The sequence below is a fragment of the Cupressus sempervirens genome, chromosome 3, assembly GCF_028749045.1.
Source record: "Cupressus sempervirens isolate cs-2001-9-10 chromosome 3, ASM2874904v1, whole genome shotgun sequence".
NCBI lineage: Eukaryota > Viridiplantae > Streptophyta > Pinopsida > Cupressales > Cupressaceae > Cupressus > Cupressus sempervirens.
Window position 1 is genome coordinate 334,408,240 of NC_143120.1, and position 17,903 is coordinate 334,426,142.

Genomic DNA, 17,903 nt, shown 5'->3' on the forward strand with positions numbered 1-17,903 from the left:
TTTTTTGCAGATGTTTAATTTTACATTTATTTTGTATCTAGGTTTTAGGGTCCCTTCAAAACCTATTTTCTTAATAAATAATACTAGTTTATCCATTTTTTAGAAAATTAATTTATAGTAATGCCAACATAATACATAATATAAACATCTATTTACATGTATTGTAATAATTTATTCTAGTGTCATTATATTCTCACGAATCTTAGAACTATCTATTATGTAAATCCTTAACTATAACCATAATCTCAATCCTAACTATAACTATAATCCCAATTCTAATCCTAATCATCATCCAAACCCTTAACCCTAGCCTAAACCTCAATCCAAACTTTAATCATAATGTAAAACCTAACTGCAATGTCACCTTAACCATGGCTTAAAGCTTAAATATAATATGAATCTAACTTAATTCGATTTTGTATATGGATAGAAAATTGTATTCACCTTCTAAAAATATAAAACCATCTATCTTAGTAAATTAACCATTAACCTAACATTAAGTGTTATTAAACCATAAGTAGAAATCAAACCCTAACCCTATAAGTAGTTGAGCTTTCAATGCCTTCCAAAATCTTCTCCCTTATAGAATGAAAAAATAGGATTACTTAATAAATTTAACCTTCAACCTAACTCTAATACTTACACATAACCAAATTGATTCATAATCTATATAAAATCTAAACATGTTAACCCTAATCCTACACCATATTATTAAGTTTAAGAAATGTTTATGTCCCATATCCCTAATCCTAAATGACCTTATAAAATTTAAGGTATATTTGAATCATAATCCTAACTCTAATTTTATCCAACTTGAGACCTAACCTCAAACTAAACTCTAACCCTAATTAAACATTATGTTAAATTCAAAACCTAATCTAATTATAATTTTAAAATTAACCATAATACCTCTTCTTTTTCTTGCATTCAATTACACAAATCACTTCTATTGACTAATAGTTGTGCAAACATAAATGTGCAACTACTAGTATTACATTATGGCATTTCGACTTATGGTAGTTTTATATTCACTATGCGCATCAAAATATATATCTCATACTTATACATTTGAAAGATCATTGACTATTGAATGACCAGTTTTTAGTAAGACCAAAAAAGAAAAGTGATCAACTTTTTTGTACACGACAATTGAAGACTTGGTACTAATTTATCTCCTTTTCACTTCCTAAGCCTCCAAAAAAAAATCCATTATTTCTTGATGCCCACAATTAGGGAATCTACAAAGTGAAAACTTTGAGCATGGAATTGTATTAATGCAAACTACCATGAGCATATACATATGTGAAATTTCCAGCCTTAACTGCATAGAATAGCATAAAGGGAAAACAAATACCTATACATAATATAGAAAAGAACATAGCAACTAACAATAAAATCAAAATCAAAAAATAGAGCAATCAATCAAAATTATTTCATTTTATTGCTAGGAGCAATAATGCTTAGTAAAATAAATTACAATAATTAGAAAATCCTAATTCTAATTCAAGAGTGAATCCCTGGTGTTTAACTAACACATCAACCAGTTAACCACAAGTTAGGAACAATGAAACTGGTTACATTGACAACTTCAATTTGGACATAAAATTTGGATCTTATTACATAGTTTACATACCTAGAAGCGTGATCCAAAGTTAATGCAAGATGATCTAAAAGTTGCATGAAAATGTCTCTATACATAATATAGAAAAGAACATAACAACTAATAATAAAACCAAAATCATAAAATAGAGCAATCAATCAAAATTACTCCATTGTATTACTAGCAGCAATAATGCTTAATAAAAGAAATTGCAATGATTAGAAAAGCCTAATTCTAATGCAGGAGTAAATCCTTGGTGTTTAACTAACACATCAACCAGTTAACCACATGTTAGGAACGATGAAACTAGTTGCATTGACAACTTCAATTTGGGCATGAAATTTGGATCTTAATACATAGTTTATATAGATGGAATCGGTGATCCAAAATTAATTCAAGATGATCTGAAAGTTGCATGAAAATATTGGAGTTAGAATTAATCACTAACACCACCCCCCACCCCCCTTCCCCTTTAATTTGGATTTCTAACTAAAGATTAGATTTAGAAGGAAATGAGAAAAGAGGGAAAATCCAATGGAATCTGTATGAGAGTGGGTGAGATAGAGAAGACTCCCACAAGCTAATGGTAGAGCGTGAAATTAACCAATGGTGTATCTTTGCCATCCTCAAGCTTGACCCCTGACAAGAAAAGTGTGGTTGTTGGCTTACAATCCATCATGTGAAATCAAGCCAAGAGATCCCTTGCATACTTGGATTGAGAAACTTGGACACCTAGTTCAATTTGGTTGATTTCGAGACTAAGAAAAAAGTCAAAGAGTCCCATATTTGTCATTGCAAATCTATCATGCAAAGTTTCTTTAGTTGCAACAATGGTTGTAGTTCAATCACTTGTTATCAATAAATCATCTACATAAGTACTATGAGCAGCATAGAGTCAGATGTTCTCAATATATAAACATTTGGATCAAATTTGCACCACATAAAATTTTGAGAGAAAAGATAAGAATCCATTTTAGCATACCAAGCTCGAGGTGCTTGCTTAAGGTCATAGGGTGACTTCTTGAGTTCAAATACTAGTGATGATTTTTTAGCATACCCTTGTGGCTGCTCCATGTAGACATCTTCCTCGAGATCACCATGAAGAAATGCATTTTTCACATCCATGTGATGAATCTCCCACCTTCTTGTTGTTGCAATGACAAGAGCCAATTGAATAGAGTCCATTTTTCCCACATGAGCAAAAGTCTCATCATAATCAATGTCATGAACTTGCTGAAAACCTTTGGCTATCAACCTTGCTTTGTATCTATTGACTTGACCATCTCTTACACCTTACAAGCTTGCAATTGGATGAAAGTGAGACCAAGTCCCAAGTTTGATTTGCAATAAGAGAATTGTACTCATCATCCATGACTGCTTCCCAATGAGGATTTCCTATAACTGTTGCATAAGCTTGAGGATCATATCCTTGAATCACATAAGCATGCAATGGATTGATTGGATTGTTAACTAAAAATGCATGATGTGAAGAATATATATCAGCCAAACTCCTTATTCTTGTTTGATTCCAGGAGAGACTAAATAATCACTAGAATTTGTATTTGGAATTTGTTTTGATGTGGCAAATGAATCTAAAATCAAATCAAAATTATCGCATGTATCATTTTTTAGTTTCTCCATAGATGCATGTATGAGACTTCCATCAAAATAGACACTTCTCTTAATGAAGAGCATATATGTGGACAGATATCCAACAAAGATGCATTCTTTGGTTTGGGGCTCCAAAACCTTCCTCTTCTCTATAGAAATTCAAGCTCATGTATGTGATCCAAAAATATGGAAATGTGTAACTTACGGTCACATGTCACTCCATGCTTCAAGAGGAGTTTTACCTATAACAAAGTTGTGAGCAGATCTATTTTGTATGTATGAAGTATAGTTGATTGCTTCAGCCCACAATTTAGAGGAGGGACCTAGCATGCAACATGCAATTGGCCACCTCTTTTAAATATCAATTCTTCCTCTCAACTACCCCATTTGGTTGTGGAGTGCATGGAATTGTGTTCTGTAATTGTATTACTACTTCATCACAAAGATGTTGTACATCATTGTTAACATCTCCCCACGTTATCCGTGTGGAGGATCTTGATCAACTTCTCATATTGCTTCTCTGCATGAGCTTTAAAAATCTTAAGATTCTAATTCAAATTTGAATTGAAGAAAATACACCCGTGTATTTTGTGAAATCGTTAATGAATGTTAGGTCATATCTAGCTTTGCCCATTGAAGGTTTGGGAAAGGGACCCATTCGATCACTATGAAAAAGCTCTAGAGGAGAGGAGGCTCTCCATGCAAATCCATTTTGGAAACTTTTCTTGTGGATGCTTTCCAAGAGCATAGCCTTCACAAACTCAATCAAAAATTTCAATGGTAGGCAAGCCTTTTACCATCCCTTGTTTGCTAAGTTGTTCCATATATCTAAAATTCAAATGACCAAATCTTTCATGCAAGATTCTACTTTCATCATTTGCATGTGTTAGTACATATGAGATTGATGATTCACCATACCAATAGCAATTTGGAGTTGTCTTTCGTGTAATAGATGCTCACAGAATCAAGTGTGAACTCAACTCTCATGTCAGTTCCAGTGTGTGTCATTTAATACACAGAAAGAAGATTAACTGAAAGCTTTGGAATATGTAAAACATTCTCAAAACTTTCAATACCAAGCTCTACCTTCCCTATTCCAGTTGCCTCTATAGGAGAACCATCTCCCATGAGAATAGGAGAACCAAAATATGGTTTTAAAGAAGACACTACATCTTTTGTGGTTGCCATATGATGTGAAGCTCCAGGGTCTATGATCCATACATTTGTAAAAGAATGAATAGCAATTAATGCATGGCATGGTCTCTATTTTCTAGTGATTCCTCTTCCTGCTTCTTGGCACTCTCTAGAATAAGGCTACCAAGATTATGTTGTTGAAGAGTCTGAGCCATCAAATCAATGGTCTTCTTCGTGCATGATGATTTTGGATGGAACCTTTGTTTGCAATAGGTGCACTTTGAACTTCCCCTTTTGTCCTTTTCTTTTGAGCTTGAAGATCCATCTGGTGGCTTGGTATTGCCTTTGCTTCGTGGATATGAGTTCTTCCATTTGCCTCTGAATTGCTAGTTGGATTTGGTATTGCTCTTCCTACTTGCATGTACAACAAGGTCATGGGGTTTGGAGTTCTTCAATGTGCCCATCTTTATAAGCTTGTCCAGCTCATGTATTAGAGACTCAATGAATGTATCCAGCATGGGCATCTTCCAAGTTGCTCCTGTTGCAACCCTAACAGTATGGAAAGCATAGACAAATACTCCATATTCTTCTGGACCCTATTTTATAGAATAGCAAGGATTAATTTGTTTCCTTCTATAAATTTGTCAATACCACATCCTTTCAGCTGAAGCAATAAGGCCTTGAAGTTGGTGAAGAAATTTTGAATATTATCAAATATTTTCGGATCTAATAGGTTGAGCTCATTGTCAAGGATATGACCCCAAATCTCATCTTAGCTTTCCAAAGAGTGTTTTCAATGTATCCCAAACATTCTTTGGAGTTTTACATTCTTCAACGTGAAATAACAATTCTTGAGCGATGGATAAGTGCATAGCAGACCAAAGGCTTCATCCATGCAGTTGAAACATTTGGACTTTTCAACCACTGAATTGGGTTCAACCTTTGTATTCATAACTATACGACAGAGGCCTCTATTTCTAAGCTGAAGCAGAATCTTTGGCTTCCAGTTAAAGTAGGGGTATGGTGTGAGAATAACAAAGACTGTAAACTCCATTCTTTGGACTCTGATTTTCTGTACCTATAATTTATTCTTGTATCATTTCCGCAAGCTCTGATTTGCAGATTTAATTGCGAAATTTTACAAGTACGCATGAAAAAGTTATAATTATGATGATTGGGACATCCGACAGACTGAAAGCAAAGATGTGGCTATTGTTAGGAACATACTTGACCCAAAATGTGATCATTTCTACATGGTGTCAGAAAATTTGTATATGGCGATAGTTGTAAATTTGATGATCTGGCCCACTGGCTAAGTATAAAGATGAAGTTATTGTTACGAGGACGATTTATGTCTAATATTTCTAAACATGAATACTGTCATAACCTTTAATATAGCTATGTTCTAATATTTTTATAGATGTACATATTTATACAAACAGAACAAGAAATTAGGCCATGATTACCAACGTACATAACAGAGAAGCTGATGTCTTCATTCCACAAATATAATATATTTACATACTGAAAACAGTTGTGGTTTGTGGGAGTTCTTAACTGAAAACCATTTTTATGATTAAGAAATATGTATTAACCTTGAAACGTGCATGGTCAATATTTTAAATAGGTAATCCTTCAAATGATTATTAAAAGGCATACATTGAAGTGGATTAGTCCAACCTGAGCAGAGATCACAAAACAATCTCAAATGCATGTGGGTTTCACAGTTTCCAGCTGAAAACCAGTGTAATTCAACTGCCAACATTGCTGACAACCTATGTCCAATATTTCATTAACCTCAAAGTCCTTGCCTAAAACCGTTATTCTGCCTTTGTGCTCCTCGTTCATTTCATTTTACATGTCTACATTACAGACTACCTTTAAGGAGAAACACTCTGCAATGACATTTCATCGCTTTTGCCATGATTTCACTGGGAAAGAATGGCAAGAACAAGCAAACAGATAAGAGTATGTCAGGCTTTCAGTGCTTTAAAATTGTTAATCTTTGGAGCTGCACACTGCACACATATTTAGAGATGAGTGATTTTTATGTTTGTATTATGCACTGCCTCAAACTTTTGTTATGGAATTGGTACCGAACTGTTACCATAAGGTAGCAAATAGAGGTACAATTTCATTGACATATATTTAGTCCATTAATCATTTTCTTTTATGTTGTTTGTTTAATGGATGCTTGAATTTAAACAATAGCTGAGATGCAGTTGGACTACATACCTTGTACAAATATACGAGATTTGTTCTGTCTAATACATGCTAAGCTAACCAATTCAGTTGGAATTCTGTAAGTATTCTTTTCACAACTCAATCCAGCCATGTTATTGGGCAAAACCTGAAAAAACATGACCGAGTATTTTAATAGATTGTGCATTTAATGAAACCAAATCTTTGCTTTCATTTAGTAGTAAGCTAAAAAGATGCCCTAAAACAATACTCTTAGCTGATAACACATTTGAAAGGCAAGATGCAAAGTCGTCTTTCAACCGCAGATTGCATGTGAGATAGATGAAAGTATTTTAAATATTTATATATTAGAAAATGAACAGTACAGATGGAGTACATGTTATCAAGTCTCAGTTATTTGATGTGCCGAAGTCATGCAGCATTTTTACAGTTATTCTCAACAACAAAGGAACACGGGAGACAATCCAGCAACAGGAGCTAAACCTCTTAACTATGCAATAATTATTAATATATTTTAAGAAACAAGAATTTTGAAAACAACAAGGAATGCTATGTGAGTGCAGGCCCAGGTCCCTGCGCTATAGTTAATAAAACGTTGATTAACTAGAAGTTGCATTGAATCTTATCTTCTGGAAGCGCATATACCATTATTTTCAAATGCTATCATCAGCAACCACTAGTGATTAAGGTTTTTTTAATTATGTGAGAGCACTTGATTGATAGGGATTGTTTGATTGCTTAGCATACAAACCATGTCATGATAAAGGGAAGGAAGAGACCCCGTGTGGATTCATTCTTCGAGTTGGCATCGGCCAATAATATGTGGAACTTCTAAATTTGCTCAATTGAACAAACTTATTCGATGCCTTGCATTGTTGAGATTTACCTGTACCTAAAAGAATAGATGGGCCTATTCAATAATCAATTCAATGAAAATTACATCGATGCAAAAGAATGAGAAGTGAAGCAACTAATCATAGCTACTGCAATTTTCTTTTCAGACTAAGGACAAAATCTAGCAAGGAACTGGGATCGTTTAGATACAATTAGTTTCCATATTCTGAACTGAAAAAATTGTTTGAAACCTTAATTCTGAAGTCAAAGTTATCTCACTTCCTATTGAAGCTACATGGGGGCCTCTGTATCATTCAATTTTTAATCACTAATTTCTTTAATTATTTAAAACCCCATATATCCAAAGAAAACCTGTTCTGACTTACTGGCATGTAAAGCATGGACTATAGAGATTGGAGGAAAGCAGACACAGAGATGAGAGTCGTACCCATAAATAGCCTCCATTGCCTGTGTTTTCTCTGAACAAAGCAAATAATTCTAGCAAATGCTATTAACATAAATCCAGTGTAACACGGGGTCTCGTCGCCCCTCCCACCCTCCAAAAAATACCCCACGCACCCATGTGCCCCACCACCACCTTTGCGCCACCATCTTGTCACCAGGTGTTTCTGCAAGAAAAAGTTGCAGCTAAAGAACTTGCGATAGAAAGGGGGTTTACTGGCTATCATAGAGGTCAGTGCTACACATACACTACATATACATACTTATGAATGTATTTAACTGATTTTGTACTTGTTTTGATATTCAACTTGCAATTTTCTTATATTCAAATATTTGGTATTAGAATTTATTGGTTCTTATACTATTATACATCGTTTCATTACTAGCATTGCAAGTACTATATGTATAGTATATTACAGCACGCCCACCACCACCCCTCCTCCACCGTCCCCAAATTGAAGCCCTTTTCCCATCGTGGAAACATGTCCCTACATCCTGACATCCCCCAGTGCCTCTGTTACACTCCATAAATCATAAGCAAATTTTACACAAACTCAGAAAACTCTACAAATGCAAAATCTGGAAAACCTTCTTTGGATCATGTGAGACTGTTCTTTTGGCAACAGTAAGATGGACTGCTAGTAGTAGTATAGAAAGAGACTAGCAGGCTGTGGAACCTGTGTATTTCGTCCCCAATCCTATCCTGCCAATATGCAATTAGATGTAATTCAACGCACTTAGGAAACAAAGAAAAAATTAAACCTTGGCATAAGACATAATTTCCCATCTGGCTCACTTTCAAAACAATTTGGAAATGAAAAATAAATAAAACAACCGGTGAAAATATGAACCTCCAATCAGAAAATATGAAAATCAACAGAGAAAATCAATTTAAAAAAGAACAGATCACCATTTTCTTGTTACCTACCACGATTTCAAATTAAGAAACTAAGAGCTAATAACAAAAACCCTTCAAATAAAACTTTGACAATATGCATGATATTTTTCCCCGCTTGTTACTCATTCACTAGATTATTTTTTCCCCCAATTTTTAATAGTGAAGTCGAAAAAGCCCAGCAAAATGCCACCCACAAATCAGAAATTGAGGAGAAATTAGATTTGAAGAATTCGAGATGAGATTTTGGTTTGAGTTCACATTTCATCTTCTGCATGGGTTTTGAGACAGCTACTAATACCAAATAGTGCAGCAAAAACATCAGTTTTTGAAGAATTCACTTGATACTGCTGTGGAATTTGATTTGCTATTTTGTGGTATAAAGATTCAAGACTGTTCGAGGCTTGTGCTTAGCCTAATTTGTTTTCCCTTCTCGATACTTCGCGATAGATTCTTGCAGATAGCAATGCCAAGTTCAAACCTAATATAGTTGCCAAATGTTTCTGCTGAGCTTTTTGTGTATATTATTCTACCTTGTTAGTTATTTAAAATTCAACCCAATTTAATATAAAAATACTTTGTTGTCCTATTTATGCATAGTCTTCAATCAACTCTTTTAGGTTAATGAAGCCTTGGTTCCATCCTACTAATCATCAAACCCTGCAACAAACTGTGTTAACTTGCCATGCCCCTCATATACTTCCAAAGTTGTACTCATGAGTGGTGGAATAAAATGAAAAGAGGTCAGATGTAACAGTACCTGTAAATAATAATATTCCATATTACTTTTTCATTGGACAATAATCGCTCGATTCGTTTAGGGAATAAATCCACATCCTTTCTATTGGTATATAGATAAGAATTGGACTTAATTTAAAACAGGTTCCCAGGAATTAGAGGATGCGCTAAATTCTTAACCATACATGGTAGCACAATTTACCTTGCTTAATTTAATACTGCAAACGAATTTAACTACAACATGCAATTTTTTGCAACTGGTGGGGTATTTGAAGTTAAGAAAAAATATTTTTTGATTATGTTCTACTAAAATTTTATATGCAACTGGTGGTGTATTAGAAGTTATGAAACTTTATGTTTTGAGTGTGTTTTACTCAGTGATTGTCTGATTGCTGCACATCTATCAAAACTATTGTTAAAGTGTTGATGTAAAAAAAAGATCATTTCTACTTTCACCATATGCAATCTATAAGTTTGATTGATGTAACAAAAAATCATTCCTACTTTCACCATATGCAATCTATAAGTTTGATTAATCATTAACTAAGCAATTAAAACCTGAGTTACCGATGCTGATGCTGATTCGGATGTGGGTGCAGGGTGCTGATGCACGGAATTTTTCTTTTTGGGATTTTGGATGTGTTTGGGTGTGTCCATATATATATATATATACTAAAATTTATGAGAAATGCAAGAAATATACAAAAATAAACCATTCCATAGCATGATGCTTCACCATTGATAGTTCAACTTCAAATTCAATAATCAAATTCAGTCATTCAGAATCATAAAGATTCTCAAAAAAATCCACATTCTCATCATCATCAATTAAATATATGCTAAAATTGACATCTAAAAGGCATTTTGGCTGCACGTGCTTTCTAGATGGGCCCGGGCACTTCCCAGATTCTCCTAGGAAGCACATCCTGGACCTGTGGATTCTTGCTGGATGCGCTGCAGTGCATCCACCAAGAACCCACAGTCCCAGGATGCGCTTTCAGGGAGAATCCGTGCAGCATCCGGACGCATCAGAACCAGCATCCGGCCATTTCAGCAGAGAATCGGTAACTAAGATTAAAACTTTGGTCAAATGTTCGATGAATTCTTATAAAATAAAGGTCATGAACCTACCAAGGCTAGTAAAGACAGACTTCTTATAGTTAAATGATGCTTTTCATAGTAAAATTTATTATCCAAAACCGAAATTGTAAGAGTATCTGAACACTTGAATGCTAGATTACTTTCTCTAGAATTCATGTAATATGCATAAATGGTAGTAATCTAATACACAGATAAGATTACAAAGGATCTATTCCATCAAAGGTAAAAATCTTACAGTTGTAAAAGTTGAGAAAATAATAGGACTCAAAAAATGTCTATGTACCACACTTGCTATAGCTGTCAGTGCCTAATGGCTTCAATCAATGACCTATACCATGAATTGCACTTTCAGAAACCCATCAATGGGTACTAAAGGGGAAAAAATAAGTTTAGCAACTCCATATCAAATGTATAATTTTTGTGTCTGAGTTGGAACACTATTCTATATAACTACAGAAAATACATTCAGAATGATAAGATATTAAAATCAATGAAGGAAAACAAAGGCCGGACAGCCTGAGTTAATCTCAGGAATAATGAAGTTTAAATAGTTCTAGATCTTTTTGGTACTATTCTAGTTGTTCCGCATTGTTATATCTGTATTTGTCATGGTCTAGTAATCTGTATCTCATGATACCATTTACAGTTTTTGTGGTGGTGTAACCTTTGGGTTGCTACAAACTAATCATTGTAAATGTTGTTATTACATTATACTCAATAGAAAAAAAAAAAATCAATGAAATCAGTATCCTATAGAATTTAGATTGCTTAGATATATTGAGCAATGCCATGTAAAACATGTTTTTATGCATGCCTGAAATAGAATCTTTGAGTGCAATGCATCGTCCATCATTATTTATTGGCTTTAGGGTCATCACTCGTGGAATACCCTGTTATTTTTACCTAAGGGATGCCCAAAGAGTCCCAAACATAGAAAAAGTGAAAACTTGGCAGAATGAAGGGTATTACAGGCTAGGGACTAATCATATAGATAAATTAGACACACAAATCAGAGCTCGCCTCGTATGTTGTTTGGAAATATCCAATCACGGTTCCTTCTATAAAGAATAGCATGACAAAACTAGCACTGACTAGTTGTGAAACTGACAAGAGGATCCCATTACTAAAGGATCAAATGGCAGTGTACAGTTCGCCAATAGCCTATCAGCAGTTCATCTTCATTCAGAGGTGGCAAAGAGCAAGCTTTAATCATTGCACCCATGGAAACCATGGGAGGTGATCCAACTGCCAATAATTCAACCTTCCTTGCTGTCACCTTTCAACCACAGCATATATAGCCATTATTCCGACCAAGAGCAAAGACACTTGCCTGGTTCCGGTGAACCAGATATTTCACAACCTGATTCTTGTTACCAGGTTGAAAGCTAATGAACTGTAGCTTGAGCTAGAGACAATCATAAGCAATTTTCACTCTAGCCCCTATTTGAAGCCATGAAATGCAATTATTGTAGAAGCACATACAGAGGTTGCCGAAATGCAATTAAAACCTGTCAATTGCAGTTGTTTCAAAGTTTTGGAAGCCTTTCCCATTAGAGTCTAGACAATGTCTCTTGTCTCAAGTGGCTAGCTTAAAGCTTGCACGCCCTTCTCAACAAAACAATTTTGTGCATGTTTGTCAATCATTGCATTACACGATCATACATTTCTTATTAAAAAATTGCAAAATTGTTCATATGCAATGTTTATGCTTGTACATTTTGCATAGATCATTTTGGTTTTTAAATCTATCTAATATCATTACAGATTTAAAGAGTCGAGGTTCCGAACTAGAAACTAGTGGCTCTTTATCATGCTCTTTTTGAATTTTAGCCTGACCAAATTTTTATGACATGGATGAAAAGTTTGATGATAATTTCTCTTTCTTTATTCAAAATTTAAGCAACTTAAGACAGCAACTAGAACCTAATTTGCTTTCTTGCTATTGAGCTACTTGCAGTCCATGATTGTGGATCGTGGATCTTTTTGGTTCCTTTTGGGTTATGTACACGAGTCTTAGCACATGCAGTTTTTTAAGACAGAGATAATGCAAGGGAGAAAATTCTATAGCATGATCAATGCACATTCATTGCTACATAGTTATGCAATTTGATTGTTATACTAGATAGCCTACTCTTGAGTCTTTTCTCACATAAATTTAGGTTGTGGAGTTTTATTTATAAAGCTCTGGCAATTGAGTTTTAAATTTTTAATAGAAAAGAAATATGCCTATCATTACTCTTTGAAGTTGAGTTCTCTATAGGTATTATTTGACAACCCTAGACGGGCATATAAGATTGATATCAACAACCCTGAATCGGATCCTACAGGAGAAACAGCTCCTGCTATGGCTGCTACCAATTTTCAAGGACTCCAATCCTGCTTACTTTAATGGGTGTCTCAGTCATGCTACATAGGTTTGACTGGATTCAAACAAATGCATATTCTTCACGTTGATTGTATCGAAATTATCAGATTTCATGCTGCATTCTAATGTTTTGTTCAATTTGGGACTATTTTACAGCTATCCGACTTTGCTGACAAATACAGGGGAGAGTGTGACAGGAGCATTACTAATGTAATAAAAATTTATAGGTCACTCGGTGGATACGATGTCAGTTCTCATGTATTTAATCTTTGCTCTCGTTTAATTTCTTTCTAATACAAATACAAATGAACGTGAATCCTGTGCTTAAGGAACTACGGGCTTTCTTTAAACATAATAAATATTTCTTGCAAGATGAATTACTGTTAGCGACTGCATGGTTTTATAGAGCAACTGTGGGTCAGAACTACTCCAATTACTTCACAGTAAAATGCAGGTTCTATAGGCTAAACGGGATGGAGCATGGTCGAGTTATCTTGGGATGTTATATATGCAGGGGTAAAAGTGCTTGCTTCCATGATCAGTAAAGTTGCAAGCCATCCAAATTGTTAATATGTGGGAGTAATTAAACAATTACATTAGTCATACGATTTACATTTCAACATCTGTATGCAGGCATAATGCTGAAGAAAAATGGTCTAGCATCGTTCCTTACTTTTTAACAGTCAACAGTGCATTTATCATGCGTCCAACATCAGAAGTCAACAGTATACAACTAATATCAGAAAAAAATCAGAGTATCCATACCCTGATTGTCAAATTTGTCTTACCGGCATTTGGAGGAAATTGCAATGCAGCCCTTGTTTGTGTACAACAGCGTGCATTCTTTATAATTCAAGATAAATTACAAGTCTTTGTAAAATGAACCACACACACAAAGATTTACATATAACAATGCAAAATCATTCCGACTCATAACATAAGCAATAAAATAGCTTAAACGTTTCGGGTATGTTCATAGATCATCAAACAGTCTACCAACCAAATTGGCTTAAAACCCTAGAAAATGATTAGGATGGATAAGCTAATAATATCCAGAGCTCATCTCCACTCTTGATTTTGCTGGAAGCTTTTCTTCAACGGCCTTCTTACATGAAACATAATCCTCTTCGATCTGAAGAGTGTTAATAAGAAGCCTTCTCTCGACTCGCACTTTGGTCTCGTTCAACTCCTTCACCAATGGCTGAATCGTTTCCTGGATGAACTCCCGAAGAAGTGCACTCCTTTCCACATGAGCAGTCACCAACACGACTAAATTTATTTTTTGTTCTTGTTGATTACGTTGGCGCTCCGAAATTCGCAACCTGGACTCAAACTTGGCCACAAATGAATCTACAACTTCATTAAATTCAGCTAGGGTTATAAACTTCCCATCGCTGTTTCTAAGACTCGGAATACCAAAACCTTTAGCCTGTTTCTCCAACTTTCCTGAACAACCATCCAAAGTCTGTTTGATGTGCTCAAGCCTAGTCTTAAGGGTTGTGATGGAGGCAGAGACATTTCTCAATATATCTTTACAAGCATAAGCTTCGCATTCATTCATTACTGGAATATCAATTGGAGTGGAGGGACTTACAGTGGTATAGATAAAGTTTACCTTACTAATCATGTCTTCAGCCTCCTTTTCTTTCGCTCTTATTGTGTCTTGTAACCCCATTGCTAGTTCAGTGAATGTCTGCACATCTATCAATGAGTTGTGTAGTTCACAGAGCCCATTCCTTAAATTTGTAAGAACCCTCTCGGTAAAAGAAACCAAATTACGCTTCAACTGGGTATTTTCTAGTGTCAGCTCCTGAATCTTATCTTTAGCAATATCAGCCAACTTATCAATGGCAGACATTTCGGACTCTGTATCTTTCTCCTTCTGGGGAATTCTACACGTCTCTTTAGAGTCGCCTCTTTTAACCCTTCTAGCTAAGACTTTTTCCTCAAGTGAACTGGCTGATGGTTTCTGCATTTCTGATGCCATCGACTGGTATGCAAAAACAAACCCTTTTGCAGTTTATGATCCCCGACCTCTCTTGTTCCGAGAACGCAACCTCTTCGTCTTTCCTCCTCTTGAGGCACCGGCAACGGCCGGCTGCCCCAACTTCCGCCGCTGCCCCAACTTCTCTGCCAAGTGATGGGACGGACATGTCAGGATTGATGGGACAACATGTCAGCAAATCAATTTCTGTTTTTAATCATATTCCCATTACTTATATATGTTGTTTTTTTAACTTGAATGAGTCATAAATATGTTTTAGCTATAAAGTTTACTGTGCTCAGAATTTTTAATAAATTACATCATATTTTATAGTTTGAATTTTGAATATGAAGAATTTTTTTTAGAATAAAATTTTAAAAGTGAAAAAAGATTAATTTCATAATTGAAATGAATTTTATTTTTTATTTTTTAAATATTGTAGTTTATTTTTATTATAATAATAGATTTTATTATTGAATTTTGAATATAGCATTCTAATCAACAATCACATTTTACTATGAAATAAGTACATTGTTGAATTTTTTTTAACATGTAGTTAAAAATGCACACCAATCATGTTTTTACCTAAAAGAATCTTAAAAAGAATTCTAGACACAAATAAAAAAATGCACACGAATAAAGAACTCAATAGTATAACCATCTAATTTTTATAATCCAATGAAGACTCTATACTTATGGTTTTTTCACTAAATCATTTTTCACCATCAAAATATGAACTTACTCTTCAAGAGTAAAAGAATTCTAGACACAACCATGTTTTTACTTAAAAAATCTTTTAAAAAATTCTAGACACAAATTTAAAAAATGCACACCAATGAAGAACTTCTTTTTTCTAATGTAGAATATTTTAAAATTTTAATAAATAAAATTTGTAAGATTCCATTCGAAATGTTATAAATGAAGTAAAATTACATAAAGTAAAATCATAATTTGATGGCGAAACATGATTTAGTAAAAATATGAACTTATTCTTCAAGAGTAAGCTCTTCATTGGTGTGCATTTTTTGATTTGTGTCTAGAATTCTTTTAAAGATTTTTTAAGTAAAAACATGGTTATGTCTATAATTCTTTCTCTCTTAAATAATTATCTTAAAATAAACAATTGCACATCAAAAATTATCATGTGTGGGATAAGGCATTTGATATGAAAATAAGTTTATTTTAAGATAATTTTTGATAAAATTATCTTAGCTTGAATTTTTCATATGTAGCCTAAAGTTCAAATAATTTTACAATTAATAAAATATTGTTATTATTATTTTGAATATGCTATTCTACATATGTAGAATGCTATTCTACATAAGTATACAGTCTTTCATTTATTAAAATATTCTACATTATAAAAAAACTAAAAAAATTATTTGAACTTTAGGCTACATATTGGCAAATGTACAACACTAGATACTTCTTATTATATGAACTTACTCTTCAAGAGTAAAATAATTATAGACACAAATAAAAAAATGCACACCAATGAAGAACTTAATATTATAATGTTTTTTACTTAAAAGAATCTTAAAAAGAATTCTTGACACAAATCAAAAAATGCACACCAATGAAGAACTTACTCTTGAAGAATAAGTTCATATTTTTACTAAATCATGTTTTGCCATCAAAATATGATTTTACTTTATGCAATTTTACTTCATTTATAACATTCCGAATGAAATCTTACAAATTTTATTTATTAAAATATTAAAATATTCTACATTAGAAAAAAGCTAAAAAAAATTATTTGAACTTTAGGCTACATATTTGGTCAATGTACAACACTAAATCATGTTATACTATTTGTGTTTAGAATTATTTTTAAGATTTTTTAAGTAAAAACATGGTTATGTTTAGAATTCTTTTACTCTTGAAGAGTAAGTTCATATTTTGATGGTGAAACATGATTTAGTAAAAAAATCATAAGTATAGAGTCTTTATTGAATTATAAAAATTAGATGGTTATACTATTGAGTTCTTCATTCATGTGCATTTTTTTATTTGTATTTAGAATTCTTTTAAAGATTCTTTTAAGTAAAAACATGATTGGTGTGCATTTTTAACTACATGTTAAAAAAATTCAACAATGTACTTATTTCATAGTAAAATGTGATCAAAAAAATATTAGAATATGACTCTAAATGTTGATTAGAATGCTATATTCAAAATAATAATAACAATATTTTATTAATTGTACCACTATTGAAATAAAGACACAAAATAAAATTTAATAATAAAGTCTATTATTATAATAAAAATAAACTACAATATCTTTACAAAAATATTTAAATTCATTTCAATTATGAAATTAATCTTTTTCTACTTTCAAAATTTTATTCTAAAAACATTTCTTCATATTCAAAATTCAAAATATAAAATATGATTAATTTATTAAAAATTATGAAATGGTTTCATACTAAACTTTATAGTTAGAAATATATTGCTCATTCAAGATGAAAAAATATTTATAAGTATATATGACTTGAATAAAACAATACATATAAGTATCGAAATATGATTAAAAGTAGAAATTTATTTTCTGACATGTTCATCCGATCAATCCTGACATGTTTGTCCCATCACTTGGCAGAGATGTTGGGGCAGCCACAGAAGTTGGGGTAGCTGGCCAGTGCAAATAAGTTGCACCGTAGCCGATGCCCCTCTTGAGTGGTAGACAGCCAGCACTTTGTACCTCCAGTAGTCTATTTTCGCCAGCACATTCTATGACGTACAAAAGTTATTCAGGCCAATTTAAGCATCGATACGCTTAATTGGAAGAGCTGATCGAAAGATAATCGCGGGGGAATCCTAATTACCATACAAAATAGGGCACGATGCAACTTAACTTGGCTACATATGCACCCGTAGATAGCTCAAAGTTCAAAGTAGAAATTGGCATTTAGGGGAAGAGACATAGTAGCTCACAAACTTCAAAGTAGAAATTGGCATTTAAGGGAAGAGACATAGT

At 33.4% G+C, this 17,903-nt stretch overlaps 1 protein-coding gene and 1 long non-coding RNA gene across 3 annotated transcripts; both read right to left on the reverse strand.

The window, feature by feature from the left end:
• Positions 1-5,820: 5,820 nt before the first annotated feature.
• Positions 5,821-15,112, reverse strand: LOC149566344 (uncharacterized). 2 transcript variants are annotated; one of them, XM_089819742.1, is made up of 3 exons: positions 14,558-15,112; positions 6,581-6,695; positions 5,821-6,276 (listed from the first exon to the last, which is right to left on the reverse strand). In XM_089819742.1, the coding sequence occupies exons 1-3, from the start codon at positions 14,927-14,929 to the stop codon at positions 6,254-6,256; spliced, it is 510 nt and encodes a 169-aa protein (XP_089675868.1). In that variant the 5' UTR covers positions 14,930-15,112; the 3' UTR covers positions 5,821-6,253. The 2 variants fall into 2 exon arrangements, with proteins under 2 accessions (XP_089675868.1, XP_089675869.1); XM_089819743.1 differs by having other exon boundaries at positions 5,821-6,363.
• On the reverse strand, positions 7,026-8,005 carry LOC149566345 (uncharacterized). Its single transcript, XR_016362157.1, has 2 exons — positions 7,830-8,005; positions 7,026-7,439 (listed from the first exon to the last, which is right to left on the reverse strand). It is a non-coding gene; the product is annotated as an uncharacterized LOC149566345 (long non-coding RNA).
• Positions 15,113-17,903: the final 2,791 nt, after the last annotated feature.